The sequence below is a fragment of the Amblyomma americanum genome, chromosome 7 (genome assembly GCF_052857255.1).
Source record: "Amblyomma americanum isolate KBUSLIRL-KWMA chromosome 7, ASM5285725v1, whole genome shotgun sequence".
NCBI lineage: Eukaryota > Metazoa > Arthropoda > Arachnida > Ixodida > Ixodidae > Amblyomma > Amblyomma americanum.
This window is the reverse complement of record NC_135503.1, coordinates 122,476,386-122,497,424: the sequence shown is the minus strand read 5'-3', so window position 1 is coordinate 122,497,424 and position 21,039 is coordinate 122,476,386. Positions and strand designations below refer to the sequence as shown.

At 46.3% G+C, this 21,039-nt stretch overlaps 1 protein-coding gene across 1 annotated transcript in view; it reads right to left on the bottom strand.

Annotated features, from left to right (window-relative positions):
• Positions 1-21,039, bottom strand: part of LOC144099524 (uncharacterized) — a 74,878-nt gene that overhangs the window by 28,538 nt on the left and 25,301 nt on the right. Inside the window, exon 3 of the mRNA XM_077632895.1 lies at positions 14,584-14,651. Coding sequence (XP_077489021.1) covers positions 14,584-14,651 — 68 coding nt within the window. The remainder of the gene's footprint in view (positions 1-14,583; positions 14,652-21,039) is intronic.

The window sequence follows — 21,039 nt, the reverse complement described above, 5'->3', positions numbered from 1 at the left end:
TTGGTGTGTTTGACTGGGAAGGTTGGCTCTCGCAACGCTGGGGCACTCATTCTACGACAAAGCTTGGATAGCTTGTCGGGCACCGAGAACACAACACGGATACCGGCTGTTTGCCCGATCTCTTTGAGCCTGTGAGAAAGGTTTGCAGGTAAGGCACCACAGCAACCTTGAGTTGGTGGTCTGGCCGGGCACTTCCTTCTCTTCCTTTAAGTTTCTTTAAAAGGAAGCCAGCGGGTGATATCAGCAGGTGCTTGGGGTAGCCAGCTTTTAGCAGCCAACGAGTTTGCTCTTTGAAGCTTTAGCCCACAGAGTGTGGACAGGACTTCATAAGGGCATTTGTGAAGCATAGGCTCAGAGTGGTTCGTACCGCCAACAAACGTGGTTTTCTGCTCTCGATAGCCTTAAGTGAAGAAAGCGTAAAGATCCACTGTCAGGTAACTCATAGGTCAGAACAAGTTGCGCGAGGCACTGTTCAAAGAAAGAAAGCACATCTGAAACGGCATTAGGAAAAGTACTTTCTTTACTGGCCAAAAAGATTAGGTAGTCGTCAACGAATCTGAAGACATTAACAGCAGCTGACGAAGAAAGTTGCACTTCTAGCAGTCGGTCATGATTGGAGAGGAAAATATCGCTTAGGATTGGAGCAATGCAGGAGCCGATGAACACTCCGCTTTTTAGAATAAAAGTACTATCACCCCATGAAACGAAAGTAGAGTTAAGGTAAACTGTCAAAAGTTTTAGGAAGGTGGCCACCGAGATGCCATTATAATTCTGAAAGGAGACGGATCTGAACGAGTCAATACAACTTTCAACGCCCAAAAGAAGCTTGTTATGTGAAAGCGAGTAATAAAGGGCTCTAATTTCGACCAAAAAAGCCCTGAGAGCACCACTTTTAGCTGCTATATATTCAAGAACTTTTCTTTAATCTTTCAAAAGGAAAGGATCATCTATTGTGAAATCATTGAGTATGGTTTGAAGGAATACCCCGAGGGATTTCTGCTAAGTGTTTTTCTCAGTGACGATTACCCGCAACGTGCAGTCAACTTTATGCGTCTTTGCTGCGAAAAATACATCCAGGCTTTCCTTATCTGCTGCATATGTGCTTGCAACAAGTTTGTCAAGAGATAGTCGCTGGCAAACTTGCTAGCCTTAGATTTTATCCTGAGAAGGGACACCTTTTCATACCAAACGAAAACAGACGCTAATGCTTCAGCTGCTTTTTTACCAAACAAATCTTTGGATATGACATGAAATCCATCCTCTTTGTCCGCAACTAAAAGCAGCAAATTATGTCTTCTTGGAAATGAAGCGACATAATTAATGGGCCAGTTTGGTCCTCCAGCATGTAGCGCAAAAAAACCTGGGCGCCTTCAGACAAGCAGCTAGAAAACGCAGAGTCCGAAACACGATTTGCCACTAGCCTCACCATGCCTAGAAGTTCTGTGGGCGACTTCTTGTGTTAAACGGCATATTTCGGGCCCAGGCTGAGAACGCGGGTCACTTTGTCTGGCAGCACCACGTTTCCGAGCGTGTGCACCTTGTTGTTGAAGCTGAAGCGCTGCTTCTCTGTGTTGGCTCGTAGATATCAGAGCTCGTACTGCCATAAGGCTTCTGCGGTTCTCTCGGCAAGTGCTGAAAGCTCACGCCACTTCATCATCTTTCTTGGGGAACTGTCGAGGCGGTGAAGCTGCAGGTACAGAGCTTCGCGGTAGAAGCGGACTTGTTGCCACTCAGACCGAAGGATCTTCATGATTCTTGTTCCATGTTGAAGGGATGGTTGAAAGCCTCCCAGGAGGGCCTTGATCCAATCAGGAAGTAACTTGACACGAATACAGTAAACTAAAGTACGAGCACGGCAAACAGCAGCAGCCAAGAGGGCGACGAGGCGTGAAGGGTCAGCAGAAAAACACATAAAAGGGCCCGAGGAACTATAAATGTAACTTCCATCTCTTGACAAACTTGTTGCAAGCATAGATGGGGCAGATAAGAAGAGCTTGGACGTATTTTACTCAGCAAAGACGCACAAAGTTGACTGCCCATTGCGGTTAATCGTCACTGAGAAAAGCACTTGGCAGAAATCCCTTGGGCTATTCCTTCAAACCAAACTCAAAGTTTTGACAATAGATGATCCTTTTCTTTTGAAAGATTCCAGAGAAGTTGTTGAATTTCTAGCATCTTAAAGTGGTGCTCTTATGCCTTTTTCGGTCAATATTAAGAACTTTTATCGCTCTCTTCAACATGACAAGCTTCTTTCGTGCGTTGAAAGTTGTATTGACCCGTTCGGATCCGTCTCCTTTCAGAATTAGGTTGGTATCTCTGTGGCCGGCTTCCTGGAAATTTTTACAGTTTACCTTGACTCTACTTTCCTTTCATGGGGTGATGGTACTTTCATTCAAAAAAGCGGAGTGTGCATCGGCTCCTGCATTGCACCAATCCTAAGCGATATTTTCCTCACCCATCATGACCGACTGCTAGAAGTGCAGTTTTCTTCGTCAGCAGCTGTTAAGGTCTTATTCGTCGACGACTACCTTATCCTTTTTTCCAGTAACGAAAGTACTGTTCCTAATGCCGTTTCAGATGTGCTTTCTTGCATTTAACAGTGCCTCGCGCCCCTTGTTCTGACCCATCAGTTACCTGAGAGTGGATCTTTACGATTTCTTGACTTAGGGCTATCGAGGGCAGAAAACCAGATTTGTTGGCAGTACGAATCGAGAGGGCGCAAGTCCCTGTTGCCTTACAGTTCGGCCTCTATGGGTCAAAGCTTCAAAGAGCAAAATCATCGGCTGGTAAAAGCTGGCTACCCCGAGCACCTGCTGATCTCAGCAGCTGGCTCCCAATTAAAGAAACTGAAAGGAATAGAAGGGAGTGCTGGCCCGGACTACCAGCAGAAGGTTGCTGTTGTGCCTTACCTGCACAACATTTCTCAAAGGCTCAGAAAGATCGGGCGAACAGCAGATGTCCGCGTTGTGTTCTCGGTGCCCGACAAGCTATCCAAGCTTTGTCGCAGAATGAGTGCCCCAGCGTTGCGAGAGCCATCATTCCCAGTCAAACACCAAGCATATTTCGTTCCTTGCGAAGTTGGTGTGGTTTATAAAATTGCTTTTAGCTGTGGCAAGGTTTACATGGGTCAAGCCGGGCGTTGCCTCAGTGAGCGTCTTATGGAGCATTCCAATAATTTTTACAACACTGTAAAAAGAAACCTGGGAGTCCACTGCCTAAAATGCCCCTCCCGTTCCTGTGAGCCCTTTTTCCATTAATGCACTGCCAGCGCTGAGAATTCACATCAACTCTCACGTGAAATTATAGAGGCCGCCCACATGCTAAAGCTAGGAGATGATTGTCTGAGCACACCATAGATAGCTCTAACAAAACGGGAATTAGAATATCTGAGCCAGATTTCGTTGGAGTAATTAGGTAGTCGTATCTTAACCTCAATGTTTTATTGGATGGGTTCTGAATTCAACCTTTAGCTCTTATTGGCCCTTTTGGCTTCGGTTTTTCCTTCTGTTTTAATGGTCTTTTTGGCTCTTTTAATGAATTTTAATTGTCATTCTGCTTTTAACAGCTCTTTTGGACATTTTAATGCATTTTATCTTCACTCTGCTTGTAACGCCGTTTTGGCTTTTACTCTATTTGTTCATGTTGTTGTCGTATATTGTAATTTTTCACTCTGTCACTGCCTTTCGGCGCCATCCTTTAGTAGCCCTTACCTTTTATTCACTCCCCGGTGCGCATTGTTATCTCGCGTCTTTTCACCTAAGTTATCTTTCTGTCACGCGGAAACCAAGCAGCTGCTTTCCATGTATTCCCGCCTAGTTTTCCTGTATATATTGTGTCACTCTGAAATAAAAAACTAGTTGAAGTCAGCGCTGTGTCGTTATATCAGCCTCTGTCCGTGTCTTAAGGTGCGCTGTTTTTTCCAACTATGTAACTAACTTACTCGAGGGTACTGGCAAGTATTTCTCATTGAGCACGCCATTAAAGACAGCAATCATTACTCCAACGGGAAGCTATCAAGCAGCAGTGATGAGTTTCGGGCTCAAAAATGCTTTGTTTTTGTTTTCTCGTCTACTGGACAGGGTTCTAAACGGCTGTGAAGCATTTGCGGTACTCTACTTCCCCCCCCCCCCCCCTCACCGTCTACAAAGATGGACGTTCAGGCATTATTAGGGCTTACAGGATATTACAATCGCTATATCCGTGATTATTCCGCTTTGACAAGTCTCTTGAAAGATGCTCTCCGCAGGACACAGTCGATAAATTCAGTTTGGGACTAAAAGAAGGAAGCGTTCTTCTTAAACCTTAATGCAGTACTTATTAGCCGTCCGGTTCTGCGAGCTCCTGACTACGACCGAGAATTCGTGGTCCAGTGTGATGCGAGTTATCGAGGACTAGGTGCCGTTCTCTGCCAGAGGGATGACGGCGACAACGAACATCCCGTTCTCTACCTGAGCCGAAAGCTGATCTCTCGAGAGATGGCGTACTGCGTGTCGGAAAAAGAATGCGCTTGCATTGTTTGGGCTATCCGGAAACTGCAATGCTATCTCGGAGGCGCCAAATTCACTGCGGAAACGGACCATTGTCCCCTTTCCTGGCTGCAAACCGTGACATCAAAGAACAATCGCCTTCTGAGGTGGAGCTTGATTATGCAGCAGTATCATTTCGACATAAAGTACATGAAGGGTAAATTGAATGGAAACTCGAACGCACTTAGCCGTTCCTTCTAAGCTGTCCGGGGTGCACTTCAGGTATCAAGAATTGCTACTTAAATTTTTATTTTGTGCGTTTAGTGTGTGAATGTGTGTAGTTGGTTTGGTTTATGGGGGTTTAACGTCCCAAAGCGACTAAGGCTATGAGAGACGCCGTAGTGAAGGGCTCCGGAAATTTCGACCACCTGGTCGAATTTAACGTGCACTGACATCGCACAGTACACGAACCTCTAGAATCTCGCCCCCATCGAAATTCGACCGCCACTGCCGGGATCGAACCATCGTCTTTCGGGCCGGCAGCCGAGTGCCGTAACCACTCAGCCACCGCGGCGGCTGAATGTTTGTAGTAGCATGTTTGGTTTTCTCAGCATACGTGGATCCTGAGAGTTCTTACTGTGGGCTTTTCCATAACAGCTATAGTAACCAGATTGTAGTAATTCCTCTTTGAATTGGCTTTCTTGGAGGGGAGCTGAGTGCTGGCTTGAACTTGTGATTAAAGTTTCAGCGAAGCCTCAAAGAATCTATTCAACGTCAAAGAAGACAATGTTACGAGCGGCTGAGAAATGTTGACTATTCTGCAAGCAATTAATTCGTCCCTTCGGGCAGCAGCGGTGAGTGCTACCCTCCGATCCTCGTCTGGCGGGGAGAACGCTGTTACAACCCTGCTGGGGACACGACGTCGTTTGACCGCTAGTTGACCCCGTGAAAAAAAGGATGTCTCTGGGATCCTATCTGCGTAATATTTCCCACGCTCTTAAGGCTTAAGCCAGGGGGGGGGGGGGGGGTAAATAGCCCTCCCGTTGTCTGGTTCACCGCGAGACGCAACCGACGGTGGACCAGAGGACGGAGGGAAGAAGGCACGGTGCCTTCCAGTTATTAGCCGTGACTGACAGGAGCCGACCCAAGGAAAGAGGACCCGCCGCAGGAATGACTGCCGCACCCGCACGAATCCCATGTTTTCGATGGAGACTTGCCGCTCTACTGTGCGAGGTAGCAGTGGACCCGCGAATCCTCCTCGCCCATTTCCACGAGTGCCTCTGCGTTGTTGCAAATGGGTCGCAAGCCCCAAGGGTAGCGTTGGCCTGGCGGCCTGGGGCACAGCTGGAAACATACGAAGGTCCTGGCAAAGGATGAGTCGACTGCCAACAGAACAACTTGTTTATTCTAGCATCGCAAAAGAGCGGCCGGTCAGGGCGACCACGTTACTCGACGGAAGAAATCGAAGTCTCTCTTTGGCGTCCGGGGCAGCTGCCTTTATACCCTCGGAGTCGAGGGCAAGAAGGAACGGCTCGGGAAGAGGCGCACGAGACGGGGACGCACGGACACGTTGAGACGTGACGTGAAGCGTCCGCCGGGCCGGCGCCGGTCAGACCTCCTCGCCTCCCAGTTGGGGAGCTCCTCTCCCCGGCTGCCGCGCTTTGACAAGCGTGGGCACCAACATGCACACACACACACGCACACACAAAGACACGTGGCATTGAAACCTGCCTGGACGCGCTTGGCGGGAGGCGTTGCGGCAGCACTGAACGGGCCCAAAATGACCGCCACTTTGAACGAAGCCCCGGCGTCCGTTGCATCCGCGCCGGCTATACCGCGCGTCGTAGGCGAAACGTAACAGACCGCCCCGCCGGGAGAAGGAGATCCCGATGGTCAGGGGACTGCATCCGCTGTCCGGAGCGATGTCGCTCGATGATGCTCGTAATCGAAATCGGTCGTCCCTCGGCGTTGCTTGAGCGCAGCGCACAGAGAAGGCCTCGCTCTCAGGTTCAGGTTCACACAGTACACTGCAAAGTGACTTCGGGAGAGTTGCCATTTTTGTTCTCATTCCCAGCAAGCGTTAGAACTACGCCGAAACGCAACCGCTCAGTCAGCAAGCACGAGACAACCCTCACTAAGCTCTGCCAGGCTCTTTCCCCTTTTATACTACTGCCTAGTTCCTTACAGTAGTCAAGCAGCACTCAGAACGCGTCCACAAATGGGAAAATTGCACTAGAAAGCACGTCATCACTTTGAAACACTAAACAAAAGCAATATGTTAAAAATCCTGCCTCAGGAAGAAAACATCAGTAACAAACAACATTGAGGCGGATTCCTACGTTAGGGGCCTCGACTTAAGCCATCGGCGTTACCGTTGAGACTCCCCTTTTTGTAACGCACCTCAAAGGAACATTGTTGCAAAGCGAGGCTCCAGCGCAGGAGGCGGCCATTTTTGGGAGAGATGGTCTGCAGCCATTGGAGAGGGCAGTGATCCGTCTCAATGATAAACCTCGAGCCGGCTAGGTAGCATGACAATTTCTGAACGGCCCACACGAGACACGCACACTCTTTCTCGGTGGCGCTGTACGCCTGCTCACGACAGGTCAGCTTACGACTAGCATACAGGACGGGGTGTTCCACTTGTCCATTTTCCCTTTGGCACAGTACAACGCCCATGCCTCGCTCACTAGCATCAGACTGAACAACGAACCCTTTTGTGTAGTCTGGCGATCGTAGCACAGGCTGGCTTGTTAGGGCGCTCTTTAGGGCGCTGAAAGCTCTTTCCTTTGTCTCGCCCCAGACGACTGTTTGGGGCTCTGTTTTTCTTAGAGCATCCGTCAGGGGAGCCGCGATATCGGAGTACCTGGGGATGTACCTCCGATAGTAGCCGGCGACACCTAAGAACGACCGAATATCGGTCTTCGTGCGCGGTTGCGGGAAGTCTCGCACAGCGGCCACCTTTATTTCAGAGGGGCGGCGACGACCCTGTCCAATCACGTGACCGAGGTAGACAACCTCGGCCTGTGCTAATTGGCACTTGGGAGCCTTGACTGTCAAGCCCGCTTCGCGCACTCGGGTTAGCACTGCCCGCAAGTGTGCCATATGCTCAGACCAGGATGCGGAGAATATCGCTACGTCGTCTAAATACGGTAAAGCGAATTCTTCCTGTCCCCGCAACACTTTGTCCATGAGGCTTGAAAAGCAGTATGGCGCATTCTTCAAATCAAAACTCAAACCTTTAGGACGGAATGTTCCCATTGGTGAAATGAACGCCGCATACCTACTAGCCTCTTCTGTAAGTGGAACCTGCCAATAACACTCTTGCAAGAGACTGTCCTTAGTCTTCTCAACTCCTAGGTGTCCGGACCACAAACCGCCATGCGACAAGCGCAACAGATCCTGGCGGTAGCACTGAGGCACGATCAGCTGATCGAACTCCACTCCCCTGCGGTCTAGATACTTCCGGTACAGGACCCCACCTCTTTCCACAAAACGAGCATTTTTCTTGGCGATACCTTCCTTGACATTGCAGCGCATGTTTTCTAGGCTGCCATCCTTTTTTTGCTCGGCTATCAAATCCAACCGGCTGACTTTTAGCAACCTATTAAGTCCATCTGACGTAGGCGCGATGAGCAAATCTGCAGATAGCTCTTCTAACTTTCCCGTGTCGGGCATTTCCTCTCCAGTACCTGGTGCCTTCAACGCTACAGGCTCAATTTTATTCAGTTCGGACGTGCTCTGAATATCAGCTTGCTGCGCCTCCGACCCTTTCTCATTGTTCGACAACGTCGGCCCCGCAACTACCGCCTTTGCAGCGAGCTCCCGAACTCTCGACCTGGTTAAGGCCTGAACGCTAGCCTCACCAAACAAAAGCCCCTTCTCGCGCAGGAGGTGATCTGACCTGTTCGAAAATAGGTACGGGTACTGGGGGGCAGCGTAGATGACACTGCGGCCTCCGTCTCAATTGCTCCGAAAGGTCCTTCAATAAGCACTTTTGCTACGGGCAGACACACGCTATGAGCTTCCACGGCTTGCTTGATCCATGCGCACTCGCCCATCAACATATCGGGTTCTACGTAAGAGGGGTGAACTACATCCATTGTAGCTGCGGAATCACGAAGCACTCGGCACTCTTTCCCGTTCACGAGGAAGTCTCGCATGTAAGGCTCGAGAAGCCTCATGTTCTCGTCAGTGCTGCATGATGACAAAAACACGACTTTTGTTTTTGTTTCTGGACACTGCGCCGAAAAGTGACCCGGCTTCTGGCACGTATAACACACACGCGCTTGCCTCGTCTCGAACCGCTTTCCGCGTTCGGCTTCGGCTGCCGCCGTCTCCTTACGTTCGGTCGGACTGCTTTCACTCGCATCCGCACTACGTGTGTCCCCCCTTTCTCTCATGGGTGTGAACTTCGGCCTCTCAGACTTGGAGCCAAATTCACCCTTTTGACCGTCCTTAGCTCCGCGAGCCCGACGCGTCACAAACTCCTCGGCTAGCTCGGCGGCTTTAGCCACTGTACTAACGTCTGGCCTATCCAAGACCCAGTACCGCACGTTCTCAGGTAACCGACTATAAAACTGTTCCAGCCCGAAACACTGCAGAATTTTCTCGTGGTCACCAAGCGCTTTCTCTTCTTTGAGCCACTCCTGCATGTTTGACATAAGCCTGTAGGCAAACTCTGTATATGACTCACTTCTGCCTTTTTCATTTTCCCGAAACTTCCGACGGAACGCCTCCGCTGACAGCTTGTACTTTTTTAGCAGACTCGATTTCACTTGGTCGAAATCCTCTGCCTCCTCTCTCTTCAAGTGAGCGACTACGTCGGCCGCCTCGCCGGGTAACAAAGTGAGCAAGCGCTTTGGCCACGTTTCCCGAGAGAACCCCTGCTTCTCGCACGTTCGCTCAAAGTTAACCAGGAACAAACCAATGTCCTCTCCAAGCTTAAACGGCCGCATCAGGTCAGTCATTTTGAACGATACTCGTTCTCCTGCACCGTGTGCCTGACTTCCATTACGAGCGCGTTCCATCTCTACCTCGAGACGCTTCATTTCCAAAGCGTGTTGACGGTCGCGCTCTTCTTTCTCTTTTTGTTCTTTACGTTCGCGCTCGTCTTTCTCTTTTTGCTCTTTACGTTCGCGCTCGTCTTTCTCTTTTTGCTCCCTCTCCTCAATGGTCTCAAGGCATTCCGACAGCTCGTCATCCTCAGCCTCCAAATCAAGAATAGCCCTTAGCAGTTCTGGTTTTCTGAGTTTGTCTGAGACATCCAGACCCAACTCTCTTGCAAGCTCCAGCAATTTCGGTTTGCGCAACGACTTCAAATCCATGGCTGCTCCGAATGTTGCTTTCTCTACTGCCTACTATTGTCTTGCCGCAAACTAACCCGGCAGCAACGACAACCACAATTACCAGCTCTGTTTCTGACACTAACAAAAGCCTGGCAAAACTCAGAAGAAGAAAGTCCCGCAGTTACCAAGCCTCGCAGCCAAGCATTCAGCGCAGTCGTTCCGCTGCAGGCAACCAGTCATCACACAGTGCTCGTTGCACTGCTCCTGGATGGTCGTTGTGCTGCTCAGCATACAGTTGACCGCATATCTTCGCTGCTGGCCTCCGTTGTCGCGATCTCACCGCTGGCAACCAGTTGTTGCAAATGGGTCGCAAGCCCCAAGGGTAGCGTTGGCCTGGCGGCCTGGGGCACAGCTGGAAACATCCGAAGGTCCTGGCAAAGGATGAGTCGACTGCCAACAGAACAACTTGTTTATTCTAGCATCGCAAAAGAGCAGCCGGTCAGGGCGACCACGTTACTCGACGGAAGAAATCGAAGTCTCTTTGGCGTCCAGGGCAGCTGCCTTTATACCCTCGGAGTCGAGGGCAAGAAGGAACGGCTCGGGAAGAGGCGCACGAGACGGCGACGCACGGACACGTTGAGACGTGACGTGAAGCGTCCGCCGGGCCGGCGCCGGTCAGACCTCCTCGCCTCCCAGTTGGGGAGCTCCTCTCCCCGGCTGTCGCGCTTTGACAAGCGTGGGCACCAACATGCACACACACACACGCACACACGAAGACACGTGGCATTGAAACCTGCCTGGACGCGCTTGGCGGGAGGCGTTGCGGCAGCACTGAACGGGCCCAAAATGACCGCCACTTTGAGCGAAGCCCCGGCGTCCGTTGCATCCGCGCCGGCTATACCGCGCGTCGTAGGCGAAACGTAACAGCGTGCTCTGTGCTCAGTCATTCTTCCAATCTGTACCACGTGTTGAATCGGCCGCCGACTGGTGGAGGGTCGGAGCCTTGGAATATATAGCAGGCGACCTGAGTGAGCACGATTGTTCTGGGCCCTGACAACAAGGCTCATCGAGTCGCTCAACGCTATCAACTTTTAATATTTGAGTGTTTGCTCTTTTCTAAATTATGTAAATAAGTTTCTTCAAAGTACCAGTAACCCCGCTTGTTTTCCCAAAATTCAAGTTCCTTATTTCCTCAGCCCGAAGGCAGGCTCGGACACGCTACCTGAAGGAGCCCGGGTTCGAGTGAGTCCCTGCACCATGACAGCATGTATATATGCAAAAGTATTCCTTCCCACTTTGTAGAGTAAGAGCCCACTACTGATGCACATATATTTCGTGTAGAAAGCACTGTCGATTTATTTCAACGTATATTAGACTATGGCCCCATACAACTCAAGGAAAAGGCCGCAAATCCTCTCAAAGGGGTCCACCCCCCCCCGCCAGTGGCCTCAACAGATTCTCATGACCTTTACGATTCTAACATGACATGATTAAAATTCTAACATGACATTGTAGGGTACGGCAGATGGAAGAGGATTCACCACTGCTGGAATTTTGACTTCATGGAAACCATTATGAAAGCCAGTCTATGCCATTGGCGGCTGGGCTTCCTCTGATGGGCATCTGCCCCTTCATTCTTGAGTAATATCCTTGTTTAATCTGTCCACCCAAGGAGATGTGGCTGCCTCCTTTCCCTCTCAGCCCCTTTTTCTCGTTATCTAGGTAAAAAATCAGTAGAGTACAGGCAAAAGAAATAAGGCAATAGAATTCACAGAGAAACTGAACAATAGACATGTAAAGCAGAAATAACTGCATACAAAAACAAACTTGAGGCACCATTTTGACATCTGTTTGCCATGTTCTTTTTCTTCTTTTTTGTCTGTCACATCATCAGGCGAAGAATATTTTTTATTTTGTAGGTGGTGTTTTCTAGTATAATGGCATTCTGCTTTACAAATATGGCATGGGCAAATGACTTTAATTTGGCTAGGAGAACTCCAGTAATCATTTAGTGCTTTTTAAGTGTCTAAAAAAATTTTCAAGCTCGTGGTGACAGCTTTCACTGCCCTTAATTTGAAAACTAGTACATGTCACCAGCGCTATCATTTGTTGAAAGTCCAAGTTTTAATTTCTGTTCTTTTTTGTTTTCTACAGGAGAAGACATGTCACTGATGCTTTAAGGAGTGCAAATGCATTTACGGGTGCGTACCGCCAGTCCAACAGGAGCTGCGAACCAGGAGCCTGCTACTTTTGTTCCATATTCGAACTCCAATGATTGGATGTTTATGTGACTGAGTAAAATGCATTGTCTGATGGTTTGTAAGAAAGCACCAAGTTCCATTTGCTGGTTCACATCAATAAATGCTTGCCGGAGCATGCAGTGTAATGTGACTGATGTTTTTCAATCCTTTTCGCATGTTCTGGGCATTCAGAATGGAAAGGAGAAGCCGAGCTTTTGTTTCTAGCACATATTGCTTGTGTGGGTGGCGACAATGTCAACTGATACAATGCAATATAGCAAAGAGCTTCACATTGCTACAAAAAATATAGTGAAAAGTTTAAAATGAATGACACGGCATAAAAGTGAAAAAATCAAAAGGATGGTAAAGGTTAAGTGTGACTGTTACACCCATTGTAAAAGGGTGTAAGTTAAGTAAAACACCTTGCACGGCTTCGCATAAAGAAGGGCGCAATTGTGAGAAAAGTGCCCTTTATAAGGAGGCTTTGCTACTTATAGTTACTTTTCGAGGGGTGTAAGGATGTTAGTTATAGACACTGTAATACACCCTTAAAGGTGTAACTTGGTTTACAGTATGGGTTCCCTAAGGCATATTAAACGACCTTGAATAGATTATAAGAGCATCCAACCAGAAGCTACATGCCTCCAGTACTTCATGCTGCACGTTCTTTCTCATCTGAAGAGCATTCGCGAGCTCGGGATTGAGTATCTCCACTAGCAGAATATAATTGTGCTCCCGCAGTCAGAGTGATCGCAGTGTGATCACACTGCATCAATGTTGTCTCCTTAACACCTGTTCCGATTTCCTAGAAGTATGGTTGATAAATTTCCACTTTTCCCTGCGTTGATCATAACGATTCATTTCTATACAGTGTGGTGAGTCGCTCGTTCGCGACTTCAGCTAGTGCGAATTTGGCCTCTGAGTATTCATCGTGCCCTTCTCTAAAATGTAATACATATGCCCAACCGAATGAAGTACATGGCTTCATCCGCTTGCCATCACCTGCACACTCCTTCTCGGCGGGCTCCTTTTTTTGTTGGAAGTGAGAGAATAATTAAAAATCAATAAGCAACCGTTTATAGAGAGCGGTATAGGAACCCACTTGATTTAAGTGAGAATAGCACTAGTTCATTCTTTGACCTCTGTACATTGTGTGACAGGTTTAAATTAGAGGGCACTCATAGCAGTGAATTCAACCATGCATACGAAGACAGCAAAACAGTTTTTGGGGAAATGCATTAAATCTTGATTGTAAATACCGCAGGTTCCAGTTTTGCCTTTTACAAGTCTCTGCAAGCGTAGGCTTGTTTATTTTTTCACAACTGTTTTTCTTACAAAAGTTATCCGAACTTCAGTGCGTGGCTCGTAAATGTATTCAAGTGCCTTCTGTGCAGTGCCGCCAGAAAACACGATTAACTGAAGCCGTGGTTATGTAAACCTTACGATCAGGAAACTAAACCGCTTATTCTCGAGGTTTATTAATAGATCATCGCGCCGAATCGTCTCCTTCTGTACTAGAAAAAAGACGAACACAAAGAAAATGTTTCAAGTTCCTCGAAACAAACAGATTATCCATGCCCTCAGGTGAAAACCATTCAAACAGCAAAGACTGACCAAAACATAAAAGGCAGATAGAATAGTTTTATGTAGCCTTACACAGGGCGCACACTATCAGTGTGTGCCCTGTGTACATTGCAAGTAATGGCCAACGGACATGTCGAAAAGTGATCATCTCCCTTTGCTCTCTCTCCCTTTTCTATCTCTCCCTCTGTTCCCCATCCCACCTGTAGGGTAGCATACCAGGCGCTGCCTAGTTAACCTCCCTGCCTTTCCGTTCGTCTCTCTCTCTCTCTATCTGTGACTGTTTGTTCTTGTTCATTTGCGCATGAAGCATCTGCGAGCTTTTTTTTCCTGAGAGCTATAATGTTCCTGAGTACTGTTAAGGGTAACGGAGTGCATTCCAAGAAAAGGCAAACGTAGCAGGGGGCGGCAGCAGATTAGGTGGGTGGATGAGATTAGGAGGCTTGCAGGCATAGTGTGGGCGCAGTTGGCAAAGAAGAGGGTTAATTGGAGACACATGGAAGAGGTATTTGTCCCGCAGTGGGTGTAGTCAGGCTGATGATGATGATGACTGTTAATCGCAAATTTTGCAAGCATGCTTCTCGTTTTCATAAAACATCTACAGTTAAATTAAGATCACAGCCTCGGAAAGGCTTTCTAGAGCCCCCAAAAGCCTTCCATTCAGCAGACAGCGAGCTTCGACAAAATATCTGATGGTATCCTGACAAATATGCACGGAACAAGGGAGGCTGTAACTATCTTTCTCGTTTTTCTATTTAAATATTCGCTTCAATTTGTTCACTTCACCGTTAACTGAAACTCCTATAATTAAATATAGGCTTCACTTTCTCGTCTCCATTACATCTACGAAAAGCGGCGATAAACTTGAAAAGCTACGTTACGAGAAGACAACCGCGGATCTCTGATCTCGGTATAGCAGCACTGTGAATAGGACCACTCGTGAAAGAAATGAGATCATATATTTTGCCTTAAATTGCATCAAACAGGATAACTCTTAAAACGCGCACTCACCATCTTCTACAGTAAATATCACCGTTCCAGGTTGGTCTCCAGGCCTATCATGGAAAAGCACTGCTGTCCTGCGCATATACATAAAAAGAATTCGAATTGTGGCATTTCTTGGTTTAGATATTATTCACCGAGAATGTCATTCAAGTTCACCACGGTTTCCTCCACAAGAAAACCTGATATGTGATTTTGTTAGCTGCTAATATTATCTGTCTAGCACAAATTTCATATTAATCAAAATTGTTTTGGTATTAGGTGGCATTACATCAAGGTGTCATAGGATATTCCTACCTTCAATGCATTACAAAGGTAGAAAAACGCTATTATTTTTTCTGCCAGATTCTATGTCAGTGCTATTGGCGATTTTCACGAACTACATTCGGCACCGCAGTGAAACCACGACGGGAATGATAAAAACAAAACTTGGTTTATGATCAACCTGTGCTCAAGCTGGCGATCAAGTTTCCTTGATTCCTTGATTGCATAATTGAGTCACGATTTTCCATTGAAGGTAAGCGCCTAGTTTCAGTTGACGTAAGCCAGAGAACGGACGGCAAACTGGAGATCGTCGACCTCTGTCAACAAACGTCCGTTGTGCGAGCGGATCCACGAACTGTCACCGCCGCCCGCCTCCAGAACGTTTTTAGCGGCGTTAAGACGACCAGCGATGAGTTCTATTACGGCGGGAATGCCAGAAAAGTGGAAGAACGTCTCGGGTTTACTCCTTCTTTGTTAGCAGGCGCACAAGGCTTGGCGCATTATTTACGTAAGGCTGAAATCTAAAACGGTTCGCGACGGTTTCGCTTTCGACCGTCGTGTCCTTGGATTTTAATCCATCAAGAAACCCACAGTAGCATTTATGTCTTGTCATCGTTTCCTCGTAGAAAGCAACGCCCTTCTATATACATTCGTGAGCAGACTTGCTTATAGAGCGCTGCAGTGGTGTGCTGCGGAACGAGTCATAGCACGCGAGTCACTGTCTTAAAGGCAATAGGGTCGTTTCTTGCTGTTATTTCTATGCTACTTCAATTTGGCACAAGCATTTGCCGTGAATCCCAGTTCCTGCTGTGGTATTTCGCTCCGTTTGCTGTGAGGAGACCGCTCGAGCACTCCGATACACGCCTGCTCAAGTCTGTACGGTGTACGGTTACATCGAGTTAGGGCCCGCACTCGGCTGCGCAAAGGAGCGCATAGTAGACTGGGGCTCTTGCTCCTGCATTCACTTACCCGTAATTGAATAACCGGTTTTTCAAAGCCCAGTGCGCATGCGCGTCTTCACCGGAAGCAGTCAAGCGGTATCTTTGTCAGCATTCCGCAATTTCATTTATTGCGTTCACGTAAAGGAAATCGAGGTGCCGCTACAGCTTGGAGGGGTGCAGGGTAATCGGAGCTCGAGCAGCGCTTAGAGGGTATGTAGTTGCTGCATGCAGAGGTGTGACCACAGCGGCGACGGTTCGCTTGTCACTGAAACCTTGGTGTTTAATTGTTGCAGGTGGCAATGAAAACGTGCTTTACTGTCACTTTGCTAATGCTGCCAGCAGATAACTTCTATGCGCAGTGATGCATGCGTTTGAGAGGCTTCAAATAATGCTTACATTTCTGGCCATTTAATTTGGCACCTTTACTTTCGCGGCATCCAGCTCGGCAAGCACTAGCCATGTCACAGATTGTTTTCTGTCTTCACTTCGTCGTCATGCTTCTATCCTAAAATGACGGTGCAGTTGGTTCCTTTCTCAAATAAACACACAAATATATTTACAAAGTGCTTGGTGCCGTGCCAGCTTGAACGCTGAGCAGTACGACCGATCTGTGCCATTTTTATTAATTGTGACAAATACGTGTGTTCAGTCGAAACTGAGAAAACGAGGGGCAAATTGTGGAGGTTTTCAGGGTCTCAGTTAAGGGTAGAAGGCCATTAAGGTTTTCTTTAAGCAACAACTTGCAACACTGACTTCTTTTTTTATTTAGGCTTGTATCATTGCTACCAGGACGCCTCACGTGGGATTCGCTTTCGCCATTTGCTCACTGCAGGTCTAAATAGGGTAACTGATGGACAAACACGAGATTTTTTTTTAATATTGAAGATACTGAATAAGCAGGTGCTGAGGCTCCGGATTAAACGGCAAGTTGCTAAAATTACTGGCGAAAGACCGATCTACAAGAAAAAATCACAAATTATTCAACAGTTATACGGTTTATGGCAATGCTTTCTCATTGCACGCAGCAACAAAAGTAGGCATCTACGCTCCCTCCGCTTCAGTTGGCAGCGTCGACGATACAGTTCCATGACGTTGAGCGCTTTCCCTCTCCTTCCTCAAAATAATGTGCGTGGCGTATTTTTGATTAATATTATGTCGACGCTCCTCCCAATTTCAGTTTCTTAATGTTGAGTGTACTGTACTTTTTTGCTATTGAGCATAGCGGAAAATCCTGTAAAACCGGAAAAAAAATTCATGTACCTCACTGGAACGCTCTGCAGGAGTGGCAATACAGAGGAAGTGCGAGCATGACTAGAAATTGGTTTTGCTGTACAATGGGCAAATGTTTGCGAGGAAGAATGATGGTGCGCCTGTCATCAAGGTTCTCCACAACGGCGATGTTTCCACATTATTCTAGTAATTTGCTACCGCATGTTAGTGATCACTATGAAGTATACTGAATTTGGTTTTGCAGACCATACTAAACTTTGAAACCACTCACTTACATCTGTTCTACATTTTAACGCCCAATCAGCAACAAACAAACATGACCATATAGTATCTTTCCAGAGTCAACTAGAATTTCGCTTTAATATCTTAATATCGGAAGCATGGTATCTTAGGAACTCTAATCGACTCCCCCTTTCTGGTTACAATCATTATTTGATAGAGTAAATAAAAACACTGCTGTGGCTATTTATGCTCAAGAAAATGCTCAATGCACTGTGATATCATAATTTGCCCTCGTCATGAATGAGTCATGATGAAAACGCACAAACTAGACGTTGCAAACAAAATAAAGAAGGCTTCCCAAGCTCAGACTTTCAACTGAAAGTTTAAAGAAAAGGCGAAGGAAGAAAAGCAGGCAACCACCGGAAACCGCGCACATCATGACTGCATGGAGGCAACGTGAAACATATGAAAACAAAAAGCACAGAAGTAAATTTACTAGTAGAGAGCAGATTGCAGCCAGTCATCGAAGTAGCGGAATTGTCAGGCAGGGCCACTGAAAGCTGACACCGGTTTGCGCTTTTCCTAATGAAAAAGCCTTCCAACACCTGACGATGCGCCTCGTCCTGATGAAGGAACAGGGTACTGGAGGAAGAGGCCGTACTCACTAGGAAAAACGATAACCGGTGTGTTAGTCTGCCGTCAGTGGCGGTGTCTGACGAACAGTTACGCTTCTTAAATGGTAGCGGCCCTCTTCTCTGTACTGGTAGCCCTCTGTGTTTACCTGCTTTTTTCTTGCGTTTCACCTTGTTTCCACGTGGTCGTAATGTGCGCAGTTTCCGGTTATTGCCGGCACTTATTCCTTCGTCTTTTCAATAAACAACCTTCAGTTGCGAATCAACGGTTGGGGGGCCTTCATTCTATTCAGTGTCCCGTCTAGTTAGCGTGTTTTTTCATGATAATTTTCCACCAGCTTTCCCGTCTGCTTTACTCACGGATGATTCTAAGATGGTGACTTGAGTGTGAAGCAACGAACTGTTACATAGTTTGTATCGCTCCTAAAATAGAAATAGTATAAAGTTCCGGATAGTTCTCGAAGTTTTCATGGATTATGTTCCACTGAAAAGCTCCCGTCTCATTTGTGCTGCCGGCTTCGGAGCCAATATTCATGAAGGCAATAACAAAATATACAACCTTCTAACTATGCTGCAGTCATGTTTTTTTTTCAACATCATTATAACTCCGAAAAGATTGGCTACCATTTGCTGATTTGCCCTTGAACTTGTCATTAACAATCAAAAACCAATATTTTTGACGCCGGCACCATCAATCCTGAGATTAGCGATCATTGCCCTATCTTTAATTCACAGTACAGTAAAGTTAGCAAAAATGCATTCTGTCATGAGGCCTATAGTTTCCAAACTTTGTCTTATATAGCACTAGAGGTCCTCAAACATGCGACAAGCACACATGACTGGCCTAGCGGTCTTGGCGAGTGTGATATTGACAAAATGTATTGTAAATTTCTTGAAACGTTCGCACGTATTGACGCCAACCATTTCCCACTAAAAAGGGGCACGAGCTAGATAAAAAGTAGAAAACCATGATTTACACACGAGCATATCTGCATGATCAGAAACAAAAGCAGTCTATACCGCAGACTTTTTCACGCGAGGTCATTAGTGGCCCTGAAAAAATTTAACGCTACTAGGAGTAGGCTAAATTCAACATTTCCTCAAGCGAAAATGGCCTAGTGCCAGCACTTTTCGCAAATGTTGCTAAATGCACCCTACCCTTTCGTGGAAAATATTGAATGACGTCATGGTTTGTGGGACCACTGATCAGTCTCAATAGTGGATATTACACGTCAATCATAATTTACATGGAAAGGTGCTCATCGACCACTTTAATTCTCCCTTTGTAAATATAGCAACGCCGAGCAGTAATGCGACACACGTACACCAAAAAAAGAACAGTTAATTTTAGCAACGTTTCTCTAGGCAGTGTCTTGTTCGAACTGGCAAATCAATCTGAAGATTTCAGTTCATTTATGAACCTTACATAAAGTACGGTCCTTGACTTTGATAACTTTCAAATAAATCCTATTGAATATGTCCTTGAATATGTTGCACACGTCCTCATTCGTAATTAAACTTGGCCTTTGCAACACCATATAGGTTTTTAGCTCATATGAAATTAGCTGGGGTATCAGTAATTCATTAAAGCGGCGGCGAAGATCAGATGACAAACTATCCGTCAACTTCAGTGCTACGCTACCCGTCTTTTCAAAACCACTTTAAAAACTTATTTTTTCCCGCAAAAGAAAATTGACTTCGAAAATCCAGGTTCTGATAGATGCGAAGTCTGGAATTTGTAGGGGTAGTTCGCTAAGTACGTCACTTTTCACTCTAGGCACAAGACAATCAACAATTAAATTAAATTCACTCAGGCGAGCTCGTTACTACAGCCAGTTTCTTCATTTAAATTATAGGGTTCATTTTTGATTGCCATTTACATTGGAAAGAAAATATTAACAACGTATGCACAAAATTTGCTTTAGGCTGCCACATTCTCATTAAGGGGAGATATTACTTGGACAACAAAGAACGAGGCTTTCTCTAAATCTAGTTCTTTTATTCACATATCAGTTACTATAGTAATTCTTGGGGTAAGCATAAAAAACGTAATTATCGTCTTTACTCCAACTTCAGAAATGGGCCTTCACCGCGATAGCCTCTAATCTGGATCGTTCTAGGAGCAATTTTTTTTTGCTAATCATGTGCCATCGTTCCTACCCTTGCGCAACTATAAAATTTCTCTTCTAATAAAAAACATTATGAATACAATTTCTCCACTTCCATTAATCCTCTTCGTCCTACCTTCCCGCAGTACAAGACAAGGATTTCCCTGTAAGGTTAACCTTCCCAAATGCAGCAGTGTATATGGCAAACGCCTGATGAAGTTCAATGTAGCCGCAAAAATATAGAACAAATTGCTGACCAAAGTAAAATAGTAAGAAATTTTCAATTCACCTGCAAATTGCATGACATGTGTCACAAATTTCTACCTGAATTTGTCGCTTTCTGAATTCGGCTTTGGTACCGTGTTCTCATTTGAAGTTATATTTTTGTGTGGAAACTAATTAGACAGTGATATGTGCGTACAGAATTTTTTTTTCCTTCATATTGTTTGCATTTTGGAAGCGTGCACTTGTACAATAGTACTGCTGCATGTATATTTTTTATTTCTTCAGCCCTTGATCCACCTGCAGCGGCTGAAGCTGTCAGTAATTTTTGCATTGTACCGGACACTAGTCTTTGAAGCTATCAGCCCAACTTGTGTTGCACATATTTCTTGTTTTATCGCAGTAAAGTTTCTCATAAAGAGCAGAATCAGCGTAATCGGCAATTAAACAAGAAATTATTCAAAACATTGACACAAATCAATTTACACTCTGCGTTTTCACTGGCTTTAGCAAGGCTCTTGATTGTGCCTGAACCATAAAATTGATTGCGTAAACCATCGTTGAGAACCCCTAAGGGGAAAGGCAGAAAAAGGTGTTGGATGCCGAAGTCGTGAGGTTCTAAAGCTGATCAGTCACATTACTCGAGGAACTTCAGGAAGGTAAACTGATCAATTACATATAAAATAGTTAAGACAGATCGGAAGGCACAACAAGGAAAAAAACTATGTATATACGGATTGATCCCCAGAGTGACCAAACGAAATCAACCCAGGTCCCACCGAAACATCTTCTTTCATTTATTAATTATCAATACTGCCAATCCCTGTTTCAGCGATGTTTACAGGA